This window comes from Rhinoraja longicauda, chromosome 9 (assembly GCF_053455715.1).
Source record: "Rhinoraja longicauda isolate Sanriku21f chromosome 9, sRhiLon1.1, whole genome shotgun sequence".
NCBI classification, from domain to species: Eukaryota; Metazoa; Chordata; class Chondrichthyes; order Rajiformes; family Arhynchobatidae; genus Rhinoraja; species Rhinoraja longicauda.
Window position 1 is genome coordinate 63,941,107 of NC_135961.1, and position 26,798 is coordinate 63,967,904.

The following is a 26,798-nucleotide window of genomic DNA, read 5'->3' on the forward strand; positions in this document are numbered from 1 at the left end:
TTAAGAGCTCTATCTAGCTCTCTCTTGAATGCATTCAGAGACTTGGCCTCCACTGCCTTCTGAGGCAGAGAATTGCACAGATTCACAACTCTCTGACTGAAAAAGTTTTTCCTCATCTCAGTTCTAAATGGCCTGCTCCTTATTCTTAAACTGTGGCCCCTTGTTCTGGACTCCCCCAATGCTCGCGCTGCAGCGACGGACACGGAGAGCGAGTCGGTAGGAGAGGGTTTGGGTCAGCGATCTTCAGTTAGAAACATAGAAAAACAGGTGCAGGAGGAGGCCATTCGGCCCTTCGAGCCAGCACCGCCATTCAATGTGATCATGGCTGATCATTCTCAATCAGTACCCCGTTCCTGCTTTCTCCCCGTGCCCCTTGATTCCGTTAGCCCTAAGAGTTAAATCTAACTCTTTCTTGAAAACATCCAGTGAATCGGCCTCCGCTGCCTTCTGTGGCAAAGAATTCCACAGTTTCACAACTCTCTGGGTGGAAAAGTTTTTCCACATCTCAGTCCTAAAGGGCCCACCCCTTATTCTTAAACCATGTGACCCCTGGTTCTGGAGCTCCTAAGGATAGCGGAGTCAGGGTGTATGGGGAAAAGGCAGGAATGGGGTACTGATTGAGAATGATCAGCCATGATCACATTGAATGGCGGTGCTGCTCGAAGGGCCGAATGGCCTCCTCCTGCACCTATTGTCTATTGTCTATTGACTCCCCAAAACATCGGGAACATTTTTCCTGCATTAACGTAACCAATCCCACGGTAATTTTATATGTTTCTATAAGATACCCTCTCATCCTTCTAAATTCCAGTGAACATAAGCCCAGTCGACCCATTCTTTCTTTGTATGTCAGTCCCGCCATCCCGGAAATTAACCTGGTGAACCTACGCTGCACTGCACCGACACCGAGTTGAATTAATGTTATTGTCACGTGTACCGAGGTACAGTGAAAAGCCTTTGTCGCTTGCTAACCGGCCAGCGGAAGGACAATACATGATTGCAATCGAGCCGTCCACAATGCACAGATACGTGGTAAAGGGAATGACATGAATAACGTTTAGTGCAAGATAAAGACCAGTAAAGTCCGATTAAAGATAGTCCGAGGGTCTCCAATGAGGTAGATGGTAGGTCAGGACTGCTCTCTGGTTGTGGTGGGATGGTTCAGTTGCCTGATAACAGCTGGGAAGAAGCTGTCCCTGAATCTGGAGGTGTGCGTTTTCACACTTCTGTATCTCACCTGATGGGAGAGGGGAGAGTGGCCGGGGTGAGACTCATCCTTGATTATACTGCTGGCCTTGCCGAGGCAGCGTGAGGTATAGATGGAGTCAATGGAAGTCGCACAGAACCATCTAAACCTTTCTTACCCATGTAACCCGTCCAAATGTCTTTTAAATGCGATTACACTACCTACCTCAACTACCTCCTCTGGCAGCTCATTCCATATACCCACCACCCTCAGAGTGCAAAAGTTGCCCCTCAGGTTCATATTAAATCTTTCCCCTCTCACAAGGTTCCGCATGGTAGGCTGCTCTGGAAGGTTAGATCGCATGGGATCCAAGGAGAGATAGCTGAATGGATAGAAAATTGGCTTCATGGAAGGAAGCAGAAGATGATGGTGGAAGGTTGCTTCTCGGACTGGAGGCCTGTGACTAGTGGTTTGCCTCAAGGTTTCGTTGCTGGGCCCGTTACTGTTTGTCATCTACATCAATGATTTGGATGAGGGCATACAGGGCAGGATGAGCAAGTTTGCAGATGACACAAAAGTGAGTGGTTTTGCAGATAGTGAAGAGATGGTTGTGAAAGACTGCAGCAGGATCTGGATCGATTGGCCAGGTGGGCTGAGGATTGGTTGATTGAATTTTATACAGAGAAATGTGTGGTGTTGCAAATGCGGGCAGGTGGAAATAGAGTGGCTGGGACACGTTAGCCAGTGTGGTTTTTAGTTGGGCTGAAGGACCTGTTTCCACGCTGTAAAACTCTGTAACTCACCACCTCAAACCTACAGTAACTTGCTTTGCAACATAATGCACCAATCAACTTATCACAAGATATTAATAAGGATTGATGATCAATGAACTTTCTGGTCAGTGAATTATCAGTGACATTGCTCTTTCCAATAAATGCCGATAAGATTGGAACATTGATTTTATACACCCCGAACAAAATGCAGTCTGTATCTTCATTCATGTTGCTCTGGAGTTCCACAAAAGGATTCCCTGGTCTACTCATCACTCTAGACTGATTTGCCGAGTATACGCAGTGAAGAAAGCGAATGGTATGTTGGCATTCATAGCGAGGGGATTTGAGTATCGGAGCAGGGAGGTTCTGCTGCAGTTGTCCAGGGCATTGGTGAGACCACACCTGGAGTATTGCGTACAGTTTTGGTCTCCTAATCTGAGGAAAGACATTCTTGCCATAGAGGGAGTACAGAGAAGGTTCACCAGATTGATTCCTGGGATGGCAGGACTTTCATATGAAGAAAGACTGGATAGACTCGGCTTGTACTCGCTGGAATTTAGAAGATTGAGGGGGGATCTTATAGAAACGTACAGAATTCTTAAGGGGTTGGACAGGCTAGATGCAGGAAGATTGTTCCCGATGTTGGGGAAGTCCAGAACAAGGGGTCACAGTTTAAGGATAAGGGGGAAGTCTTTTAGGACCGAGATGAGAATGTTTTTTTTCACACAGAGAGTGGTGAATCTGTGGAATTCTCTGCCACAGAAGGTAGTTGAGGCCAGTTCATTGGCTATATTTAAGAGGGAGTTAGATGTGGCCCTTGTGGCTAAAGGGATCAGGGGGTATGGAGAGAAGGCAGGTACAGGTTACTGAGCTGGATGATCAGCCATGATCATATTGAATGGCGGTGCAGGCTCGAAGGGCCGAATGGCCTACTCCTGCACCTATTTTCTATGTTTCTTTGTTTCTATGAGTGGCACGGTGGTGCAGCGGTAGAGTTACTGCCTTACAGCGCTTGCAGCACCGGAGACCCGGTTTCGATCCCGACTCTGGTGTGGGACAAATAAAGGAATATATTATCTGTACGGAGTTTGTATGTTCTCCCCGTGACCTGCGTGACTAGGATTTTCTCCGAGATCTTCGGTTTCCTCCCACGCTCCAAAAACGTACAGGTTTGTAGGGTAATTGGCTTGGTGTATGTGTAAATTCTCCCTAGTGCGTGTGGGATAGCGTTAATGTGCAGGGATCGCTGGTCGGTGCGGACTCGGTGGGCCGAAGGGCCTGTTTCCGCCCTGTTCCTCTAATCAAAAAAACTAAACTAAAACTAATGGCTTTAAATGACCATCTATGCATTTAATCTGGTGAGAATCTTGCCCGACTTTCCACCACGACCAAACCCAAATGAAAACTTTGAAGGTGAACAAATAGCTGCTGGCAGGTTTCCATCCCAAATATATTTTGTATCTCACTAAACGCCAGCCCATGGTTTAAAGTTCCACCCCCTCCTTCCCACCAATATTTCCGAACAGAATCATCAATTTTTCATTGTTTTTTGTTCAGATTTTATGTTGACTCTTTTAGTTTATTTTAGAGATAGAAACATGGAAACATAGAAAATAGATGCAAGAGGAGGCCATTCGGCCCTTTGAGCCAGCACCGCCATTCACTGTGACCATGGCTGATCATCCACAATCAGTAACCCGTGCCTGCCTTCTCCCCACATATCCCTTGATTCTGCTAGCCCCTAGAGCTCCATCTAACTCTCTTTTACATTCATCCAGTGAAAAGGCCTCCACTGCCTTCTGTGACAGAGAATTCCACAAATTCACAACTCTCTGGGTGAAAAAGATACAGCGAAGAAAAAGGCCCTTCTGCCCACCAACGATCCGTGCCGACCGGCGATCTCACCATATACTAGCACTATCCTACACTCTAGGAACAATTTACTATTTAAACCGAAGCCAGTTAACCTAGAAAGATGTATGGTCTTTGGAGAGTGGGAGGAAACCGGAGCACCCAGAGAAAACCCACGCAGGTCACGGGGAGAATTTACAATCTCCGACCAGACAGCACCCGTAGTCAGGATCGAACCCGGGTTTCTGGCGCTGTGAGGCAGCAACTCTACCGCCGCGCCCCTTCATCTTTTACCCGTCCTCTGAATCCAGTTTGAGATATGATTGTTTCTGATTTACTTTGCGATTGATTCTTCTTCTCATCCATTTACAGGCTCTTAATTTCTATTTTGAAAGACAGATGAGGTAAATGCTTGCAGAATTTAAGGACCTTTGCTATACACTGGTCTACACCAGCCACCACTGTCATTGGAATCCTCCTTATAGAGTCACAGAGCGATGGAGTCATGGAGTCATAGAGTCATAGACCAATACAGCGTGGAAACAGGCCCTTCGGCCCAACTTGCCCACACCGACCAACATGTCCCATCTACACTAGTCCAACTGCTCGCGTTTGGCCCATAGCCCCTCCAAACCTGACCTATCCAGGTACCTGCCCAACTGTTCATAAAACGTTGGGATAATATCTGCCTCAACTATCTCCTCTGGTCTGTGTAAGAAAATAACTGCAGATGCTGGTACAAATCGAAGGTATTAATTCACAAAATGCTGGAGTAACTCAGCAGGTCAGGCAGCATCTCAGGAGAGAAGGAATGGGTGACGTTTCGGGTCAGTCTGAAGAAGGGTCTAGACCCGAAACGTCCCCCATTCCTTCTCTCCTGAGATGCTGCCTGTCCCACTGAGTTACTCCAGCATTTTGTGAATGAATAGTCTCCTCCAGTCTACTTAGTCTAGTTTTTCTGATGTCCGTAAGACTGAATCCAAGCAGAGGTCACTTTCGCCCCTCTTTTCGTAAGCTCTCATCCCTGTACTCAAAGACATTTAATGACATTAACGCTTCCAAATCCCCTCAATATTTACAAAGAACTTAAATGAACTAACCATGTCGAAATGGCATTTACATTTGCAGCTCAGGCAACCTTTGAAATATATTCACTTTGTGAATGACCCTGAGCTGGATTTCTTGATATTGGCATTGTGTGACCACAGCGCTGCATCCGTTAGTGATAGGAGCAGAATTGGGCCATTCGGCCCACTAAGTCTACTCCGCCATTCAATCATGGCTGATCTATCTCTCCCTCCTAACCCCATTCTCCTGCCTTCTCCCCATAACCCCTGACACCCGTACTGATCAAGAATCTGTCAATCTCCAACTTAAAAATATCCCTAGACTTGGCCTCCACAACCCTCTGTGGCAAAGAATTCCACAGATTCACCACCCTCTGACTAAAGTAATCTCCTTTCTATTCTGAGGCTGTGCCCTCTGGTTCTGGACTCTCCCACTGGTGGAAACATCCATTCCACATCCACTCTATCTAGGCCTGTCACAGTGTCCCACTGGAAGAACTAGAACGTACAGGTATGTAGGTTAATTGGCTGGGTAAATGTAAAAATTGTCCCTAGGGTGTGTAGGATAGTGTTAATGTGCGGGGATCGCTGGGCGGCGCGAACCCGGTGGGCCGAAGGGCCTGTTTCCGCGCTGTATCTCTAAAAAAAACTGAAGCTGTAATTACAAAGGCAATGCCCCCTTCCAATTTCAGCATCAGGGATTTAAGTTACTTCTGATCAGGAGGGAAGGATTGGGACTGCTGTGTTGACTTTTGAAACCCTCACATCCTCTTCTCTCTTCAATCCATTCTGTTCTCCAACACATCCAGCCCATAATTTTACACCAGAGTTTAGAAGGATGAGAGGGGATCTTATAGAGACGTATAAAAATTATAAAAGGACCGGACAAGCTAGATGCAGGAAAAAATGTTCCCAATGTTGGGGGAGTCCAGAACCAGGGGCCACACAGTCCAAGAATAAAGGGGAGGCCATTTAAAACTGAGATGAGAAAAAACATTTTCACCCAGAGAGTTGAGAATTTGTGGAATTCTCTGCCACAGAAGGCGGTGGAGGCCAATTCACTGGATGAATTTGAAAGAGAGTTAGATAGACCTCTCGAGGCTAGCGGAATCAAGGGGGCATGGGGAGAAGGCAGGCACGGGTTACTGATTGTGGATGATCAACCATGATCACAATGAATGGCGGTGCTGGCTCAAAGGGCCAAATGGCCTGCTCCTGCACCTATTGTCTATGTTTCTACATTTCTATGTTTCTGCTACCCTTCCTTCCATCTATCTTGGGTCTCTACACTTCCACCCCTCTTGCCTTTGTGGTTGAACAGTTACACTTCAGGTTAACGTTCCAGAGGTTAGTGAGATTTCTTGTCCACAAGGTGCAGTGAAGAGTTATTCAATTGAATGGAAATGGAAATGGAAATGGAAATGGAAATGGAATTGGAATTGGAATTGGAATTGGAATTGGAATTGGAATTGGAATTGAATTGAACTGAACTGAATAGAAATTGAATTTAATTTAAATTGAATTGAATTGAAATGAATTGAATTGAATCAAATTGAATTGGATTTGGAATGAATTGAACTGAACTGAATACAAATTAATTTAATTTAAATTGAATTGAATTGAACTGAATTGAATTGAATCAAATTGAATTGGATTTGGAATGAATTGAACTGAACTGAATAGAAATTGATTTAATTTAAATTGAATTGAATTGAACTGAATTGAATCAAATTGAATTGGATTTGAACTGAATTGAAATGAACTGAATTGAACCAAATTGAATTGAACTGAAAGATAGAGGATGGAAACAGGATCTTCGGCTCACCGAGTCCAGCTGACCATTGATCACCCGATCACACTAGCCCTATGTTATCCCACTTTCTTATCCATTCCCACACACAAGGGGAAAATTTTAGAGGTCAATTCACTTGCAAACCCACCCGTCGATGTGGGCAGAAACCAGATCACCCGGAGAAAACCCACTAGGTCACGGGGAGAATGTGTAAACCCGACACAGACAACGCCCGAGGTTGGGATCGAACCCGCTGTGAGGCAGCAACTCCCCCACAGTTTCTGGCCCCCACAGTAAAAGCAGGACCAGGGGAAACCAAAGGACAGTCATCTCATGGTTAAATTGGAATCGTCTTTTACTATATCTCACGGCCACTGCCAAAATGTGCCAAATATGCACATTCGTGGTCGGTGAAAAAAATTGCTGAATGTCAGTAATTAAGTTATGAATTTTTCAAAAGGTTTGGCATAAGGTCAGTCTAGTCTGATAAATGCCAAGGACTTATAGGGGACGATCAAGGAGTCATCAGCACTAAACAGACCATTCTGCCCACTGCATCCATACTGACCGCTTTATCTATCTTCACTAATCGTATTTGCCTGTAGTCCTGACCTCCCATCTACCTCATTGAAGACCTTTGAACTACAATCGAACTTCAATGTTATATATCTTTGCACTTAGGGCGGCACGGTGGCGCAGCGGCAGAGTTGCTGCCTTACAGCGAATGCAACGCCGGAGTCCCGGGTTCGATCCCGACTATGGGTGCTGTCTGTACAGAGTGTGTACGTTCTCCCCGTGACCTGCGTGGGTTTTCTCCGAGATCTTCGGTTTCCTCCCACACTCCAAAGACGTACAGGTTTATAGGTTAATTGGCTTGGTAAATGTAAATATTGTCCCTAGTGGGTGTAGGATAGTGCTAGTGTGCGGGGATCGCTGGGCGGCGCGGACCCAGTGGGCCGAAAGGGTCTGTTTCCGTGCTGTATCTCTAAACTAAACTAAACTAAAAGGTGATCATTGGTCGGCATGGACTTGGTGGGCCAAGAGGGCCTGTTTCCAGACTGTATTACTAAACTAAACTAAACTAAACATTCACAATCAGTACCCCGTTCCTGCCTTCTCCCCATACCCCCTGACTCCACTATCCTTAAGAGCTCTATCTAGCTCTCTCTTGAATGCATTCAGAGAATTGGCCTCCACTGCCTTCTGAGGCAGAGAATTCCACAGATTCACAACTCTCTGACTGAAAAAGGTTGAGATAGTCCGATTCGAGGGGACGAAGGGATGAATTCTGCTCCTGTGCCTTATGGTCTTACCTCATACTTAGCGTTTGGGTCTGCACCCCTCTCGAGAAGTTGCAGACACATTTCGTTGCACGCCGCGGCCTGCTCACAAGCCAGCAGTAAGACTGGTTTCCCCTCGTTTGAACAGTTGTTGACGTCGGCCTCGTGCGCCAGGGCGATCTCCAAACAACGCAGGTGGCGCATGGAGGGGGAGATGCAGTAATACAGAATGCCTGAAAGAAATTGGTTAGAAAAAGGCTTGAGTAAACTCGTAGACCAACAAAAAAAACCAGAAAATGATCGCCGCGAAGGTGCAATCCTACGTTTATCAACTCGGGCGATACAGCGGGTAGAGCCGCTGCCTCACGGCGCCAGAGACCCAGGTTCCATCCTGACCTCGGGTGCCTTCTGTGTGGACAATAGACAATAGACAATAGACAATAGGTGCAGGAGTAGGCCATTCAGCCCTTCGAGCCAGCACCGCCATTCAATGCGATCATGGCTGATCACTCTCAATCAGTACCCCGTTCCTGCCTTCTCCCCATACCCCCTCACTCCGCTATCCTTAAGAGCTCTATCCAGCTCTCTCTTGAAAGCATCCAACGAACTGGCCTCCACTGCCTACTGAGGCAGAGAATTCCACACCTTCACCACTCTCTGACTGAAAAAGTTCTTCCTCATCTCCGTTCTAAATGGCCTACCCCTTATTCTTAAATTGTGGCCCCTTGTTCTGGACTCCCCCAACATTGGGAACATGTTTCCTGCCTCTAATGTGTCCAATCCCCTAATTATCTTATATGTTTCAATAAGATCCCCCCTCATCCTTCTAAATTCCAGTGTATACAAGCCCAATCGCTCCAGCCTTTCAACATACGACAGTCCCGCCATTCCGGGAATTAACCTAGTGAACCTATGCTGCACGCCCTCAATAGCAAGAATATCCTTCCTCAAATTTGGAGACCAAAACTGCACACAGTACTCCAGGTGCGGTCTCACCAGGGCCCGGTACAACTGTAGAAGGACCTCTTTGCTCCTATACTCAACTCCTCTTGTTATGAAGGCCAACATTCCATTGGCTTTCTTCACTGCGTGCTGTACCTGCATGCTTCCTTTCATTGACTGATGCACTAGGACACCCAGATCTCGTTGAACTCCCCCTCCTCCTAACTTGACACCATTCAGATAATAGGAGTTTGCACGTTCCTCTCTGTGACCGCGTGGGTTTCCCCCGGGCGATCCTGCATTCCATAGTCATGAGGGTTTGTAGGTTAATTGCCCCTCTGTAAATTGGGCCTAGTGTGCAGGGAGTGGATAAGAAAGTGGGCTAACATAGAACTAGTGTGAACGGGTGATCGATGGTCGAAGGGCCTGTTTTAGGGTTGCCAACTTTCTCACTGCCAAATAAGGGACAAAAGGTGACGTCACCGCCCCGCGCCCCATGTGACCTCACCCAGCCAGCGGCCACGTGCTCCTGCTCCTCCAATGGAGGCCGCCCGGGCTGGGAGGTGGGTTGCTACGCTACCTCCGTTAGGCAGCGCCCGGGCCTCCAGGCCTACGCTGTCCGGGTCTACAGCGGCCCCCGGGCCTACAGTGTCCGGGCCAACAGCGCCCCCACTGGGCCTTATATGGGACAAGGGCGGTCCCGTACGGGACAAACCAATTTAGCCCAATATACAGGATGTCCCGGCTAATACGGGACAGTTGGCAACCCTAGCCTGTTTCCATGTTGTATCTGTGAACGCAACTAAGCTTTAATTTACAAACCGGTTGATTGTCGTAATCGTGACTACAAGCACAGGTATGTTAGCCTTTTGTTGCAGTGAAATTCTGCAAAAGTAAGTGGTAACATTGGTAGCCACAACACAGTGAAAAGAGGACAGTGCTTTGTGAAATGGAACCGATCGTGTTACTGCTGAATTGCTGCTCTGCTGACACTTAATACCAGTGTAACTGTTTCACCCGCAGTTTTCTGCCTACATCCAAATACCTTTGCAATGGTCATGCCAAGCCCATTTATACTACAGAACTGTTTCAAAAATTGCTATGCAATAATCGCTTGGAGAGCTGATGTTTTGGAAACTGTTCTGTGTGTATCTGTGTGTTTTGTTTACAGGCAGTTGTCCATGTCAGGCAGTTCATCACTCGATACTCTGAAAGTGGCCTTACGCAATGTCTTGTACAACTGTAACATGGCCTCCCAACTTCTAAACTCAGTACCCTGACTGATGAAGGCCAAAAGCCTTCCTGACCACCCTGTCTCCCTGTGATACCTCTATGTACCTGCACCCCTAGATCCCTCTGCTCTACTACACGTCTTGAGATAGATTCTCAAAGGTTACGGGGGAGAAGGCAGGACAATGGGGTTAGGAGGGGAGAGATAGATCAGCCATGATTGAATGGCGGAGTAGAACTGATGGACCGAATTCTGCTCCTGTCACAATGAACATGAACTCTCCGGAGTCCGGCTATTCACTATGCAGGTCGTGCCTTGGATTGACATTCCAAAATGCTACACCTCACACTCTGCCAACGACCTGTGGCCCTGTGAGCTGATCACCACTTGAGGGAAAGCCTGGGGGGGAGAGACAGGGAGGGAGGGAGGGAGGGAGGGAGGGAGGGAGGGAGGGAGGGAGGGAGGGAGGGAGGGAGGAGCCACATTCTCAGAATAAAGGGGAGGCCATTTAAAACTGAAATGGGGAAAAACTTTTTCACCCAGAGAATTGTGAATTTATGGAATTCTCTGCCACAGAAGGCAGTGGAGACCAATTCACTGGATGAATTTAAAAGAGAGTTAGATAGAGCTCTAGGGGCTAGCGGAATCAAGGGGTATGGGGAGAAGGCAGGCACGGGTTACTGATTGTGAATGATCAGCCATGATCACGATGAATGGCGGTGTTGGCTCGAAGGGCTGAATGGCCTCCTCCTGCACCTATTGTCTATGTTTCTATGTTTCTATGTTAAGGGTAAGAGATCAAGTGCAGACCACAGCCGGCTGAATTTGTAACGTGGATCCTTCGGAAGAACTGATTTTGGAACTTAGTTAGAGTTCAGACCCTTCACTTGGCAAGGCTTCAATGAAACAACGTGATGTTTCCCGTTTAAAATGTTGTTTCTGCCTTTCGAGTGGACGGCTCCAGCTGACTACTTCAGAACCAATAACTTGATTGTTGTGCCAGCCTGTTGGATGTTCAATCACGGGCAGCACAGCTGGCAGAGCTGCCGCCTCACAGCGCCAGAGACGCCAGAGACGCGGGTTCGATCCCGACTACGGGCGTTGCCTGTTTGTACGTTCTCCCTGTGACCGCGTGGATTTTCTCCGGGTGCTCCGGTTTCCTCCCACATCCCAAGGACGTGCAGGTTTGTTGGTTAATCGGCCCTTCTGTAAATTGCCCCCTGGTGTGCAGGGAGTGGACGCGAAAGTGGGATAACGTGGAACTAGCGTGAAGGGGTGGATACAAAATTTTAGATTTTAGATTTAGAGATACAGCGCGGAAACAGGCCCTTCGGCCCACCGAGTCCGCGCCGCCCAGCGAACCCCGCACATTCACACTGTCCTACACACACTAGGAACAATTTTTACATTTACCCAGTAAATTAACCTACACGCCTTTCATATGAAGAAAGACTAGATAGACTAAGCTTATACTCGCTGGAATTTAGAAGACTGAGAGGGGATCTTATAGAAACATGTAAAATTCTTAAGGGGTTGGAGAGGCTAGATGCGGGAAGATTGTTCCCGATGTTGGGGAAGTCCAGAACCAGGGGTCACAGCTTAAGGATAAGAGGGAAGTCTTTTAGGACCGAGATGAGAAAGTTTTTTTTCACACAGAGAGTGGTAAGTCTGTGGAATTCTCTGCCACAGAAGGCAGTTGAGGCCAATTTAATATCATTGGCTATATTTAAGAGGGAGTTAGATGTGGCCCTTGTAGCTAAAGGGATCAGGGGGTATGGAGAGAAGTCAGGTACGGGATACTGAGTTGGATGATCAGCCATGATCATATTGAATGGCGGTGCAGGCTCGAAGGGCCGAATGGCCTAGTCCTGCACCTATTTTCTATGTTTCTATGTACGTCTTTGGAGTGTGGGAGGAAACTGAAGATCTCGGAGAAAACCCATGCAGGTCACGGGGAGAACGTACAAACTCCGTACAGATGGCGCCCGTAGTCGGGATCGAACCTGAGTCTCCGGCGCTGCATTCGCTGTAAGGCAGCAACTCGACCGCTGCGTCCTTTGTTGGAGTAACTCAATGTTGGAGTAACTCAGCGGGACAGGCAGCATGTCTGGAGAGAAAGAATGGGTGACGTTTCAAGTCGAGGCCCTTCTTTAGACGGGGTCAGTGTGAACAGGTGATCGATGATGGGTGTGGACTCGATGGGCCTAAGGGCCTGTTTCCATGCTGTATCTCTGAACTAGAGCCTGGGACTTTGTTTTTTTTTCCCTTCTACTGCAGGATAAGGCAACATTCCATCAATCTGTTGGCCTGGATTACTTCCGAGGAATCAGGTCTGGTCTTATTGTCTGAGTATTGAATGGGTGTTCATTGCATCAAGCAGCAATAAACAGAAGTACTATGGAAACAAGACTTTGTAAGCTGAGCTTGAAGTGCAAAAATGCCAGCACCAGCTGCAAGTTCAATGTGATATATTTGGAGGAACAAGCTAAAATGCCGCAAGAAACTGTGCTCCCAAATTGTCAGCAATAGTTTTATGTCTTGAAACCCACTTGGCCAGAACTGACCATTGCAAACAGCACCTGTTTTAACCGAAAAAAATCGGACATAGGACACATAGAATCCTACATAGGACTCCAATAGCTCAGGCCCTCGAGTCCTGGCAACGTCATCGTAAATCTTCTCTGCATTCTTTCCAGCTTAATGACATCCTGAAGAAGGGTCTCAACACGAAACGTCACCCATTCCTTCTCCCCAGAGATGCTTGCTGCCTGTCCCACTGAGTTACTCCAGCATTTTGTGTCAATCCTTGCTGTAAGCATAGGGTATTGTCCAATGCTTATAGGAAGGATGTCTTTGAGCTAGAAAAGGTGCACAGAAGATTTACGAGGATGTTGCCGGGACTCAAGGCCCTGAGCTGTGGTGAAAGGGTGGTGCAGGCTAGGACTTTATTCCCTGGAGCACAGGAGGGTGAGGGGTGACCTTATAGAGGTGGATGAAATCATGAGGGGGGAAATAGATCGGGCGAATGCAAATGCTACCCAGAGTAGGGGAATCAAGAGCCCCAGGACATTGGTCTAAGGTTAGGGGGAAAAGATTTAATAGGAATCTGAGGGACAACTTTTTCACTCAGAGGATGATGGATGCATGGAATGGGCTGCCAGAGGAGGTAGTTGTGGAAGGTACTATACAGCATTTAACAGACACTCGAACAGGTACATGGATAGGAAAGGTTTAGAGGGATACTAGACCAAGCAGACCCGTTGGGCCCTAATCTCTCCTGCTTTGGTGCAGCATCCTCCCCCATTCCCCCCTCCCTCCCCTACCCCCCCTCCCTGGCTTTGGTATAATTGTAAATTGTCGCCAGTGTCGGATAGTGTTAGCGTGCGGGGATCGCCGGTCGGCGCGGACTCGATGGGCCGAAGGGCCTGTATCTCTAAACTAAACGAGGAAGGGAGGTATATCTGTCGTCACCTAGAATAGATTTAGAGATACAGCGCGGAAACAGGCCCTTCGGCCCACCGAGTCCGCGCTGCCCGGCGATCCCTGCACATTAACACTATCCTACACTGCCCAGCCAATTAACCTACATACCTGTACGTCTTTGGAGTGTGGGAGGAAACCGAAGATCTCAGAGAAAATCCACGCAGGTCGCGGGGAGAACGTACAAACTCCGTACAGACGGCGCCCGTAGTCGGGATCGAACCTGAGTCTCCGGCGCTGCATTCGCTGTAAGGCAGCAACTCTACCGCTGCGCCATCGTGCCGCCCAATAGGACAACAATGAGATCACATTACAAACGCAAATAAACTTTTCTGTTTAATTAAAGCATGTTTCATTTTTATACAGCAGTATTTTTGGTTGTGGTGTGAAAACGCAAGAGTATCTGCAAAGAATTAATTAAAGACAAGTTATTTTTATTTCTCATTAGTATGTTGCACAGTGTATCAATTGGAAGTATAATTGCAGGCACCATGATACACTATCTCTAGACTCCAGAGAAGGGCGGCTCGAAAAGGTATAGACTTAAAAGACTAAAAGATTAAGAGGCATTTGGGCAGGTACCATACCATACCATACACATACAGCCGGAAACAGGCCTTTTCGGCCCACCAAGTCCGTGCCGCCCAGCGATCCCCGTACATTAACACTATCCTACACCCACTAGGGACAATTTTTACATTTACCCAGCCAATTAACCTACATACCTGTACGTCTTTGGAGTGTGGGAGGAAACCGAAGATCTCGGAGAAAACCCACGCAGGTCACGGGGAGAACGTACAAACTCCTTACAGTGCAGCACCGGTAGTCAGGATCGAACCTGAGTCTCCGGCGCTGCATTCGCTGTAAAGCAGCAACTCTACCGCTGGAACATTTTAGATGTACGTGGGCAAATTGGATGGGCGTAGTTTAGATTAGTTTAATTTAGAGATAAAGCGCGAAAACAGGCCATTCGGCCCACTGAGTCCTAGCCGACCGGCGATCCCAGCATATTAACACCAACCTACACACACTAGGAACAACTTACATTTATACCAATTAACCTACAAACCTGCACGTCTTTGGAGTGTGGGAGGAAACCGGAGCGCCCGGAGAAAACCCACGCGGTCACGGGGAGAATGTACAAACTCCGCAGTAGGATTCAGACAATAGACAATGGACAATAGGTGCAGGAGGAGGCCATTCGGCCCTTCGAGCCAGCACCGCCATTCAATGTGATCATGGCTGATCATTCTCAATCAGTACCCCGTTCCTGCTTTCTCCCCAATACCCCCTGACTCCGCTATCCTTAAGAGCTCAGGATCAAGCCCGGGTCTCTGGTGGCGTGAGGCAGCAACTCTACCGCTGCGCCACCGTGGACGGGAGGATTCTGGTCAGCGTGGACAAGTTTAACCGAAGCGTCTGTTTCCATGTTGCATGGTTCTATGCCTGCACCCAAAAAAACTCCATCTCTTGCGATGCCAACAACACAAGCCAAATATTTTCAACGCTGCCAATTTTCCATATCAGCCCTCATCAGTTTGTGCCTTTGTTCTGTTTGTGTGTAATAGTGCCTGTTCATGGCCAGTGCTTTGAAGCCGTTGTCTCGATCCACTGGCTTCAACGGCTGGTTTCAGATAATACTGCAATACCACTCGTGCGTTAATTGGCTTCTGTAAAAAAACAATTGCCCCTCGTGTGTATGCAGGTGATAAGGAAGTGGGATAGTATAGAACTAATGTGAATGGTTGATCGGTGGTCAGCCTGGACTAGGTGGGCCGAAGGGCCTGTTTCCACGCTGTATCACTAAACTAAACTAAATTAAACCATGAAATAATTTTTAAGACAAGTAGTGAAAGGGTTTATGGTTCAGTAAGATTGATAGGAAAAAGGAAGCATAGAAACATAGACAATAGGTGCGGGAGTAGGCCATTCGGCCCTTCGGGCCAGCACCGCCATTCTACATGATCATGGCTGATCATCCAAAATCAGTACCCCGTTCCCACTTTCTCCCCGTACCCCTTGAATTCGTTAGCCCTAAGAGCTAAATCTAACTCTCTCTTGAAAACATCCAGTGAATTGGTCTCCACTGCCTTCTGTGGCAGAGAATTCCACAGATTCACAACTCTCTGGGGTTTAAACAATGGGCTAAAATGAGTTGGCTGTGACATGTGGATCCAAAAGGAACTATTGGTTCTGTGTCACTGGCAGCTCAGTGTGGCCTGGCCTTCCAAGTCCGGAAAACACACAGAGAGAACCAGAAGTCAGAGCAAAGGACACCCTGCTCCATCAACAAGGAGACTGAGATGGAGCCCAATCTCATTCCAATGCGAGCCCTCAAGATGCAAGAGCAGAATTGGGTCATTCAGCCCACCGAGTCTATTCCACCATTCAATCATGGCTGATCTATCTTCACGGCCCGAAAGATTTAGATTTAGATTTAGAGATACAGCGCAGAAACAGGCCCTTCGGCCCACCGGGTCCGCGACGCCCAGCGATCCCCGCACACTACCACTATCCTACACACACTAGGGACAATTTGTTTTTACATTTATACCAAGCCAATGAACCTACATACCTGTACGTCTTTGGAGTGTGGGAGGAAACGGAAGATCTCGGAGAAAACCCACGCAGGTCACGGGGAGAACGTACAAACTCCGTACAGACGGCGCCCGTAGTCAGGATCGAACCCGGGCCTCCGGCGCTGCATTTGCTGTAAGGCAGCAACTCTACCGCCGCGCCACCGTGCACCGATGATATCAGACACGCAGAATGCCAGAGATCCTCTTGATTTGACACTTACCAACGTCAGAAGATGCTCGGATCCTGCTGAGTATCCATGTGAACAGTGGCCACAGTTGGCCCTTCAACAATGACCTTGAAATCCAGGCCTTTCTTTTCCAAACTATTATTCTGCTCCACCATTCAATTGTGGCTGATTCATTTTTCCCTCGCAACCCCATTCTCCAGCCTTCTCCCCATAATCTTTGACGCCCTTACTAACCAAGAATCTACGAATCTCCGCTTTAAAAATACCTAATGACTTGGCCACTACTGCCATCCTACAGATTCACCACCCGCTGGCTAAATAAATTCCTCCTCGTCTCCTTTCGAAAGGTACATCCTTTCATTAACTAGGTTAATTCCCGGAATGGCGGGACTGTCATATGTTGAAAGACTGGAGCGACTAGGCTTGTATACACTGGAATTTAGAAGGATGAGAGGGGATCTTATCGAAACGTATAAGATTATTAAGGGGTTGGACACGTTAGAGGCAGGAAACATGTTCCCAATGTTGGGGGAGTCCAGAACAAGGGGCCACAGTTTAAGAATAAGGGGTCGGCCATTTAGAACTGAGATGAGGAAAAACTTTTTCAGTCAGAGAGTTGTGAATCTGTGCAATTCTCTGCCTCAGAAGGCAGTGGAGGAAAATTCTCTGAATGCATTCAAGAGAGAGCTAGATAGAGCTCTTAAGGATAACGGAGTCAGGGGGTATGGGGAGAAGGCAGGAACGGGCTACTGATTGAGAATGATCAGCCATGATCACATTGAATGGCGGTGCTGGCTCGAAGGGCCGAACTAATAGAATCATAATTCTCTAGATTCCACAAAACCATCAGGAATTTGTTTCAGGATTGGTGGAGTAATCTTCAACATACTCAGGGAGAGGGAGGTTGTTCATCAGCCACACTGAATGCAACAAATACCCAGAAACAAGCACGAAGAAAGACTGTGAGAAGTCCAATGTGGAGATACAAGAAACTGCCGATGATGAAATCCTGAGAGAAACACAAAGTGCTGGAGTAACTAAGAAGGTCAGGCAGCTGGGGAGCGAATGGACAGGCAACGTTTCAGTCTGAGGAAGGGTCCCGACTAGAAATGTCGCCTGTCCATTCGCTCCACAAATGCTGCCTGACCCTCCGAGTTGCAGTCATCCAGACTTACGTGATTATGTGCAGCACCATGGACATAGTGATAGAGTCATACAGCACGGAAACAGGCCCTTTGGTCCAACTTGCCCATGCCAACCACGATGCACCAGTGCCACCTACCTGCCTGTGTTTGGCCCATATCTCTCTGAACCTTGGACAGACACAGACTGCTGGAGTAACTCAGTGGGTCAGGCAACATCTCTGGAGATAAAGGATAGTTGACGTTTCGAGTTGGGATCCATCTTCAGACTGGACCTTACCTATCCATGTCCATGTCCAAGTGTCTTTTAAATGCCGTTTATAGTACCTGTCTCATCTAGCGCCTCTGGCAGGCGGTTCCACAAACCCACCCCCCCACTGTGTGAAAAATCCACACTGTCAGAAGGAGATCACAGACGCAGAATGCCAGAGATCCTCTTGATTTGTCGCCTGCCAACGTCAGAAGATGCTCAGATCTTGATGATAGATGCTCAGATGTTGACACGACAATAAACTAAACTAATGATAGACACAAACTCAGGAAACTGAGGGCGTGCAGCGTAGGTTTACTAGGTTAATTCCCGGTATGGCGGGACTGTCGTATGTTGAAAGACTGGAGCGACTAGGCTTGTATACACTGGAACTTAGAAGGATGAGAGGGGATCTTATCGAAACGTATAAGATTATTAAGGGGTTGGACACGTTAGAGGCAGGAAACATGTTCCCAAAGTTGGGGGAGTCCAGAACAAGGGGCCACAGTTTAAGAATAAGGGGTAGGCCATTTAGAACTGAGATGAGGAAAAACTTTTTCAGTCAAAGAGTTGTGAATCTGTGGAATTCTCTGCCTCAAAAGGCAGTGGAGGCCAATTTTCTGAATGCATTCAAGAGAGAGCTAGATGGAGCTCTTAAGGATAGCGGAGTCAGGGGGTATGGGGAGAAGGCAGGAACGGGGTACTGATTGAGAATAATCAGCCATGATCACATTGAATGGCGGTGCTGGCTCGAAGGGCCGAATGGCCTCCTCCTGCACCTATTGTCTATTGAATAGGTTTAACTAAACTAAACGAATGTTAGACACCAACTCAGCTGGTCAGACAGCATGGTAGACACAAAATGCCGGAGTAACTCAGCGGGACAGGCAGCGTCTCTGGAGAGAAGGAATGGGTGACATTTCGGTTCGAGGCCCTTCTTCAGACCCGAAACGCCATCGATTCCATTTCTCCAGGGATGCTCAGTGTCCTTTATTGTCACGTGTACCGAGGTACAGTGAAAAGCTTTTGTTGCGTGCTAACCAGTCCTCAGAAAGACAAAACATAATTACAATGGAGTCCTTTACAGTGGACAGATACATGATAAGGGAATAACTTTTAGTGCAAGGTAAAGCCATGATCACATTGAATGGCGGTGCTGGCTCGAAGGGCCGAATGGCCTCCTCCTGCACCTATTGTCTATTGTCTATAAAGCCAGCAAAGTCTGATCAAGTAGTATAAGAAAATAACTGCAGATGCGGGTACAAATCGAAGGTATTTATTTCAAAAAGTGCTGGAGTAACTCAGCAGGTCGAGCAGCATCTCGGGAGAGAAGGAATGGGTGACGTTTCGGGTCGAGACCCTTCTTCAGACTGAAGAAGGATCTCGACCCGAAACGTTACCCATTCCCTCTCTCCCGAGATGCTGCTCGACCTGCTGAGTTACTCCAGCACTTTGTGAAATAAAATCCGATCAAGGCTCACCAATGAAGTAGATAGTAGTTCAGCCCTGCTCTCTGGTTGTGGTAGGATGCTGTCTGACCCGTTGAGTTACTCCAGCGATCGTCGCTGTAAACCAGCATCTACAGTCCCTCCTTCAACCAAGCTACAATTCAGTGCGAGAACGTTAACTTTGCCGTACCTTTGCCATCCTTGTCCACGATGGTCATGTCGGTGTTTGCCTCTGCCAACACCTCCATGGTGAGGTCGTGGCCCGCCTCGGACGCGATCATGGCCGCCGTCCGCCCGTCCAGGTCCACCATGTTGGGCTCGGCGCCCAGCGACAGCAGGAGCTTGCACATGTCAACGTTGTTGGCCAGGGCGGCCACGTGCAGGGCAAACTCCCCGTGGGTGGGCTCACTCAGGTTCACCAGCTGAGGCACGCCCAGCGCCAGCAGCTTCTCGATCTCCCCCTGCTCCCCCTGCCTGACGAACTGGATGAGCTTGTAGACCTGCAGAGTCTGAAGCCGTCCCTGTGCCATGTGCGACATCTCGCCATCGCTTCGTTAACTCACCCTCTTCAGATCTGGGGCCGTTCTGGAACAAAAGAACGCAGGTTGTTAGTATTATTAACGATTTGGACAATAGACAATAGGTGCAGGAGGAGGCCATTCGTCCCTTCGAGCCAGCACCGCCATTCAATGTGATCATGGCTGATCATTCTCAATCAGTACCCCGTTCCTGCCTTCTCCCCATACCCCCTGACTCCGCTATCCTTAAGAGCTCTATCCAGCTCTCTCTCGAATGCATTCAGAGAATTGGCCTCCACTGCCTTCTGAGGCAGAGAATGCCACAGATTCACAACTCTCTGACTGAAAAAGTTTTTCCTCATCTCAGTTCTAAATGGCCTACCCCTTATTCTTAAACTGTGGCCCCTGGTTCTGGACTCCCCCAACATTGGGAACATGTTTCCTGCCTCTAACGTGTCCAACCCCTTAATAATCCTATACGTTTCGATAAGATCTCCTCTCATCCTTCTAAATTCCAGTGTATACAAGCCTAGTCACTCCAGTCTTTCAACATATGACAGTCCCGCCATTCCGGGAATTAACCTAGTAAACCTAGGACGAAGGAATTAGAAGCAACACTAGCAAGTTTGCGGATGACACAAAGCTGGGTGGCAGTGTGAACTGCGAAGTAGATGTTAGGAGGTTGACCTGGACAGGTTGAGTGAGTGGGCAGATGCGTGGCAGATGCAGTATAATATAGATAAATGTGTGGTTATCCACTTTGGCGGCAAAAATAAGGAGGCAGATTATTATCTCAATGGTGTCAGGTTAGGTAAGGGGGAAGTGCAGCGAGACCTGGGTGTCCTTGTACAACAGTCACTGAAAGTTGGCGTGCAGGTACAGCAGGCAATGAAGAAAGCTAATGGCAGGTTGGCCTTCATAACGAGAGGATTTCAGTATAGGAGTAAAGAGGTTCTTCTGCAGTTGTATAGGGCCCTGGTAAGACCACGTCTGGAGTATTGTGTACAGTTTTGGTCCCCTAATGTGAGGAAGGACATCATTGTGGCAGTGCAGCGTAGATCACGAGATTGAACCCTGGGATGGCGGGACTGTCATTTGAGGAAAGATTAAAAAGACTAGGCTTGTATTCACTGGAGTTTAGAAGGATGAGATGGGATCTTATAGAGACATATAAAATTATAAAAGGACTGGACAAGCTAGATGCAGGAAATTTTTTCCCAATGTTGGGGAGTCCAGAACCAGGGGCCACAGTCTTAGAATAAAGGGGAGGCCATTTAAAACTGAGGTGAGAAGAAACTTTTTCACCCAGAGAGTTGTAAATTTGTGGAATTCTCTGCCACAGAGGGCAGTGGAGGCCAAATCACTGGATGAATTTAAGAAAGAGTTCGAGCTCTAGGGGCTAGTGGAATCAAGGTATATGGGGAGAAGGCAGGCATGGGTTACTGATTGTGGATGATCAGCCATGATCACAATAGACAATAGACAATAGGTGCAGGAGTAGGCCATTCAGCCCTTCGAGCCAGCACCGCCATTCAATGCGATCATGGTGGTGCTGGCTCGAAGGGCCGAATGGCCTCCTCCTGCACCTATTTTCTATGTTTCCATGTTTCTATCAATCCAACAATTCCTGATGCATCATCTCTCGTTCCCATCCCCTTCTCCTGACCCTCAGACTGAGGAAGGGCCTCGTTGTCAACTTCCCCTCAGCCAACAATCAACTGCTCTACAATCCCTTGACCATCGTCCGCTTTGATCTGTCATTTTCACACCTTACCCTTCCATGCGTCTAGTCTACCTCTCCCCTGACTCTCAGTCTGAAGAAGGACCTCGACCCGAAACGTCACCCAATCCTTCTCTCCAGAAATGCTGCCTGTCCCGCTGAGTTACTCTATTTAGAACGGAGATGAGGAAGAACTTTTTCAGTCAGAGAGTGGTGAAGGTGTGGAATTCTCTGCCTCAGAAGGCAGTGGAGGCCAGTTCGTTGGATGCTTTCAAGAGAGAGCTGGATAGAGCTCTTAAGGATAGCGGAGTGAGGGGGTATGGGGAGAAGGCAGGAACGGGGTACTGATTGAGAGTGATCAGCCATGATCGCATTGAATGGCGGTGTTGGCTCGAAGGGCTGAATGGCCTCCTCCGGCACCTATTGTCTGTTGTCTATTATCACTTTGTGCCTGTATTTGGTTTTAACCAGCATCTGCAGTTCCTTTCTACACAAATAACTGGAGATACAAGAGATTGCAGTTGCCGCAATCTTGAACAAAGGAATTGTGTCATTTGCAGATTTGGAAAATGAACCCTGGACATCTAATGTAGAAGCAAAGGAATGGAATATAGACACAAAGAGCTGGAATAACTCAGCAGGACAGGCAGCATCTCTGGAGAGAAGGAACGGGTGATGTTTCAGCATCTGCAGTTCCTTCCTGCACAAGAACTGCAGATGCTGGTTTATACGAAAGATAGACACAAGGTGCTGGAGTAACTCAACGTGTCAGGCAGCATCTCTGGAGAACATGGATAGGTGACATTTCAGGTTGGGACCCTTCTCTGCTGAGTTACTCTACCATTAAGTGCCCTTTTTTTGTAAACCAACATCTACAAATTCTTTTGTTGATAAATTCGTAAGTTCTAGGAGCAGAATTAGGCCATTCGGCCCATCAAGTCTACTCCGCTATTCAATCATGGCTGATCTATCTCTCCCTCTCAACCACATTCTCCTGCCTTTGTTTTTTCAATCCTTTGAAACTCCACTGTAGAATTCCCTCAACTTCCCTCATCGGCCCTCTCGGTTACACTATCATTAGAAAACTTCACCAAGTCAGCCAGACACAAATTGCCTTTCGGAAAGCACACAGTGCTGGAGGAACTCAGTGGGTCAAGGCAGCATCTGTGGAGGGCATGGACATGGGGTGTTTCGTGTCGGGACCCTTCTTCAAACCTCGTCTGTCCATTCCCTCCGCAGATGCTGCCTGGCCCGCCGAGTTCCTCCTGCACTTTGTATTTTGCTCAAGATTCCAGCATCTGCAGTTCCTTGTGGAGGGAACGGACAGGCGTCATTTCAGGCCCGGGTACCTTCTTCAGACTGAAACACAAAGTGCTGGAGTAACTCAGCGGGTCAGGCCTGGTTAAGTTACTCCAGCACTTTGAGCCTTTTTTAAAATTTAAGCCCGCATCTGCAGTTCCGTGTCTCCAAACATCTTCAAACTGGCTCTCCACCCTCGAAACGTCACCCATTCCTTCTCTCCAGAGATATTGCCTGTCCCGCTAAGGTACGCCAACATTAAGTCTACCAAACTTTTTTCCCTCCAAACTGGTTCCTTTGCGTTCCTCCTTCCTTACTTACAACGTCGGTTTAATTTCCTGCTCGTTTACACCGAAGGAATAAAAGCAACATTTAAAAAAAAATCACGGTTCATGTATCCTCTTGGAATTTAGCTTGTAGAGAGAGAGAAAAGGTGTAACTCACCTCCCACTGAGAAACTTCACTGCATTTCGGATGATAAACGATTACTCTGAGTCTCCCTGGACGTTTTTGTATCAAGGGCTTCACCTCCCTACGACCGAAGAGCGCGGAGATCACAGGTTAAAAAGGTGGAGCTCCGGCCACGAACGAGGCAACTGACTGCAAGGCAAACTGGTGGATATAGTCTTTGGAACCTAACGACCATGCTGCCATGGCAACATCACAAAGAAAGCAGAGTAACAAGGAAGTGGCAACGTTTCAATGCCACGCGGGGAAGACCAGCAAGCCATTTAAAGGACTGCTTACTTTCAAACACCTACAGGGAAGAAATGCAGGGTTTTCCCACCCCCTTTACACCCCCCAGTCTCTGATGAAAAATGCCTGGCATGAAACTGAAAGACGTTTCAGATTTCACAGAGTCACTGAACATGTATAACACAGAAGGTAGACGCAAAAATGCTGGAGTAACTCAGCGGGCCAGGCAGCATCTCAGGAGAGAAGGAATGGGTGACGTTTCGGGTCGAGACCCTCCTTCTCAGTATGAAGATGGGTCTCGACCCAAAACGCCACCCATTCCTTCTCTCCAGAGATGCTGCCTGGCCCGCTGAGTTACTCCAGCATTTTGTGTTTACCTTCAATTTGAACCAGCATCTGCAGTTATTTTTTTACACGTCTATAACACAGACATCTGCAACTACCTGTGTCGGAACTTGGAAACCAACTGCAGATGCTGGTTTAAACCGAAGATATACTCACAGACACACACACACACACACACACACACACACACACACACACACACACACACACACACACACACACACACACACACACACACACACACACACACACACACACACACACAGGAGTCTAAAAGTCTAAATGATACTCAGAGAAAATGCAAGAATATTCCAATCAGGATGGCCGGATGAAGGGCCTTCACCTAGGGTTGCCAACTTTCTCACTCCCAAGTAAGGGACAAAAGGCGACGTCACCGCCCCGCGCCCAACGTGACCACACCCAGCCAGCGGCCACATGCTCCCGCTCCACTAATGGCGGCCGCCCGGGCCGGGAGGCAGTTTGCTATGCAATCTCCGTTAGGCGGCACCCGGGCCTCCGTGCCTACACTGTCCGGGCCTTCAGTGGCCCTCGGGCCTACAGTGTCTGGGCCTACAGTGTCCGGGCCTACAGCGGCCTCTGGGCTTACAGTGTCCGATCCTTCAGCGGCCCTCGGACCTAAAGTGTCCGGGCCTACGGCGGCCCCTGGGCCTAAAGTGTCCGGGCCTACAGTGGCCCCTGGGCCTACAGTGTCTGGGCCTATAGCGGCCCCCAGGCCTACAGTGTCTGGGCCTATAGTGTCTGGGCCTACAGCGGCCCACGGGCCTAGAGTGTCCGGGCCTACAGAGCCCCCACCCGGGCCTAATAAGGGACAAGGGCGGTCCCGTACGGGGCAAACCAATTTAGCTCAAATACGGGATGTCCCGGCTAATACGGGATAGTTGGCAACCCTACCGTGACCTGAAACATTGTTTTCCCCCTCCCACCCCCCCCCCCCCCCCCCCCCCATCTCCCACCACAGATGCTGCCTGGCCCATTGAGTTCCTCCAGCACTTCTTTTCCAGATTGCAGCATCTGCATTGTCTTGTGTCTCCTGTATACGGTTCTGTTACACCAGTGTTTTTATTTATGGTCTTCCACAATACTCTCTGGACAAGCTCAATTACTTAGCACATTATTACTTTACTGGGGACAAGTAAGATAATCTACTCCAAAGCTTCATTGGTGGGTTGTGAATATAATAATCAATACACAACACTATCAATGTATCGGAAAGGAACTGCAGATGCTGGTTTAAATCGAAGATAGACACAAAATGTTGGAGTAACTCAGCGGGACAGGCAGCATCTCTGGAGAGAAGGAATGGGTGATGTTTCGGGTCGAGACCCTTCTTCAGATTGATGATTCATTCATCCACCTCCACCTCCCACTCCACCCCTTACGATTGGTCTGAAGAAGGGTCTCAAACAGAAACATCACCCATTCCTTCTCTCCAGAGATGCTGCCTGTCCCGCTGAGTTACTCCAGCATTTTGTGTCTTCTTGTCGAATGTGTTGCAAGTAAAAAATGATGTTTGAACATTATTAACAACCCTGCCAATGTCTTTCAAAAATTCAAAGGTGGGAAATTGGTAAAGAGCAACGATGATTCAGCAGTGTCCAAAACCACACGAGGCAAAACACTGTTATTTCAAACCCTTTAAGATATTTGGGAAAGAACGTTAATCATGCATGTGTAGGAGTTGCTCCAGCATTTTGTGTTAATCATGCATGGATGTGTGTCTGGTGAAGCAGGGATGGCAAAGGATTAGTTTCCTAAGTGAAGTTCCGCGGGTTATGCCTACTTTGAAGAAGTTCTCCTCCTCTCTCTGACATGGGAGTTCTGCAACATCCTCTCTCACTGCTCCCCCTCCGTGCCCTGGTTTGTTTTCCATTTTCTCTCCTCCAGTACTTCAAAGGGGGACCTGGCATGGGGGGGGGGGGGGGTGCGAGAGAACAAAGGGGGACCCTGCGTTGGGGGAAGGGGCGCCGAGAACAAAGGGGGACTATATGGAATACTTTGTAACTTTGGCGGCGCCCTTTATGTGGCGACTCTTTGCATACTTGGGTACGTAAAACAAAGAATCTCACTGTGACAATAAATATCATTCATTTATTCATTCATTCAATCAATCAATTCATTCATCCATTCATCCATTCATCCATTCATTCATTCAATCGTTCACCTCCACCTACCCCCCCCCACCTGCTACTTTCAATCTGTAGAAGGGTCCCAACTCGAAAAGTCACCCATCCATGTTCTCCTGTGCTGCTGCCTGACCCGCTGAGTTACTCCAGCACTTTGTGTCTATCTTTGGTAAATCAAAGTTGAATTCTCTGCCTCAGAAGGCAGTGGAGGCCAATTCTTTGAATGCATTCAAGAGAGAGCTAGATAGAGCTCTTAAGGATAGCGGAGTCAGGGGGTATGGGGAGAAGGCAGGAACGGGGTACTGATTGAGAATGATCAGCCATGATCACATTGAATGGCGGTGCTGGCTCCAAGGGCCGAATGGCCTCCTCCTGCACCTATTGTCTATTGTCTATTGTCTATAAACCAACAACTGCAGTTCTTTGCTTCTACTAGTTTCTGAAATGCGCCAGTCCATCTTTCATAGGTTTGGTACACTTTTGATCTGAAAGTGCAATCATCTTCCATTTTATTAGAGTCATATTCATACCATTATATTAGAATCTTTTCATAATTCACCTGTTTGTGTTGGTGTAGAAGGAGCTGCTCCTGAATACTTTTATAAGAAACAAACAATAACTAACTCTTCTTAATTGAATCAAAGTTTATCGTGGAAAAAAACAAGGTTATATCAATTCAAACTAAATATTTGTACTTTAATATTTTGGAATGATAGGGTTGTGATTCAGCCACAATATTGTTACATTTCTGGTGTAATTTGAATTCACTGTTTGAATTATTAGTTTACCTGCACTGCTTAATTTTTTTTTAAACTGAATAATGTTAACATTTCTAAGCTGCAGAAGTAAGACAAATTATTACAAATA

The 26,798-nt window shown here is 47.7% G+C and overlaps 1 protein-coding gene across 1 annotated transcript in view; it reads right to left on the reverse strand.

Moving 5' to 3' along the window:
- Positions 1-23,307, reverse strand: part of ankef1a (ankyrin repeat and EF-hand domain containing 1a) — a 46,765-nt gene extending 23,458 nt beyond the window's left edge. Inside the window, exons 1-3 of the mRNA XM_078405938.1 lie at positions 23,191-23,307; positions 19,400-19,794; positions 7,983-8,182 (exon numbers count right to left, since the gene is read on the reverse strand). Of these exons, the coding sequence (XP_078262064.1) occupies positions 7,983-8,182; positions 19,400-19,748 (549 nt within the window). The 5' untranslated portion in view covers positions 19,749-19,794; positions 23,191-23,307. The remainder of the gene's footprint in view (positions 1-7,982; positions 8,183-19,399; positions 19,795-23,190) is intronic.
- Positions 23,308-26,798: the final 3,491 nt, after the last annotated feature.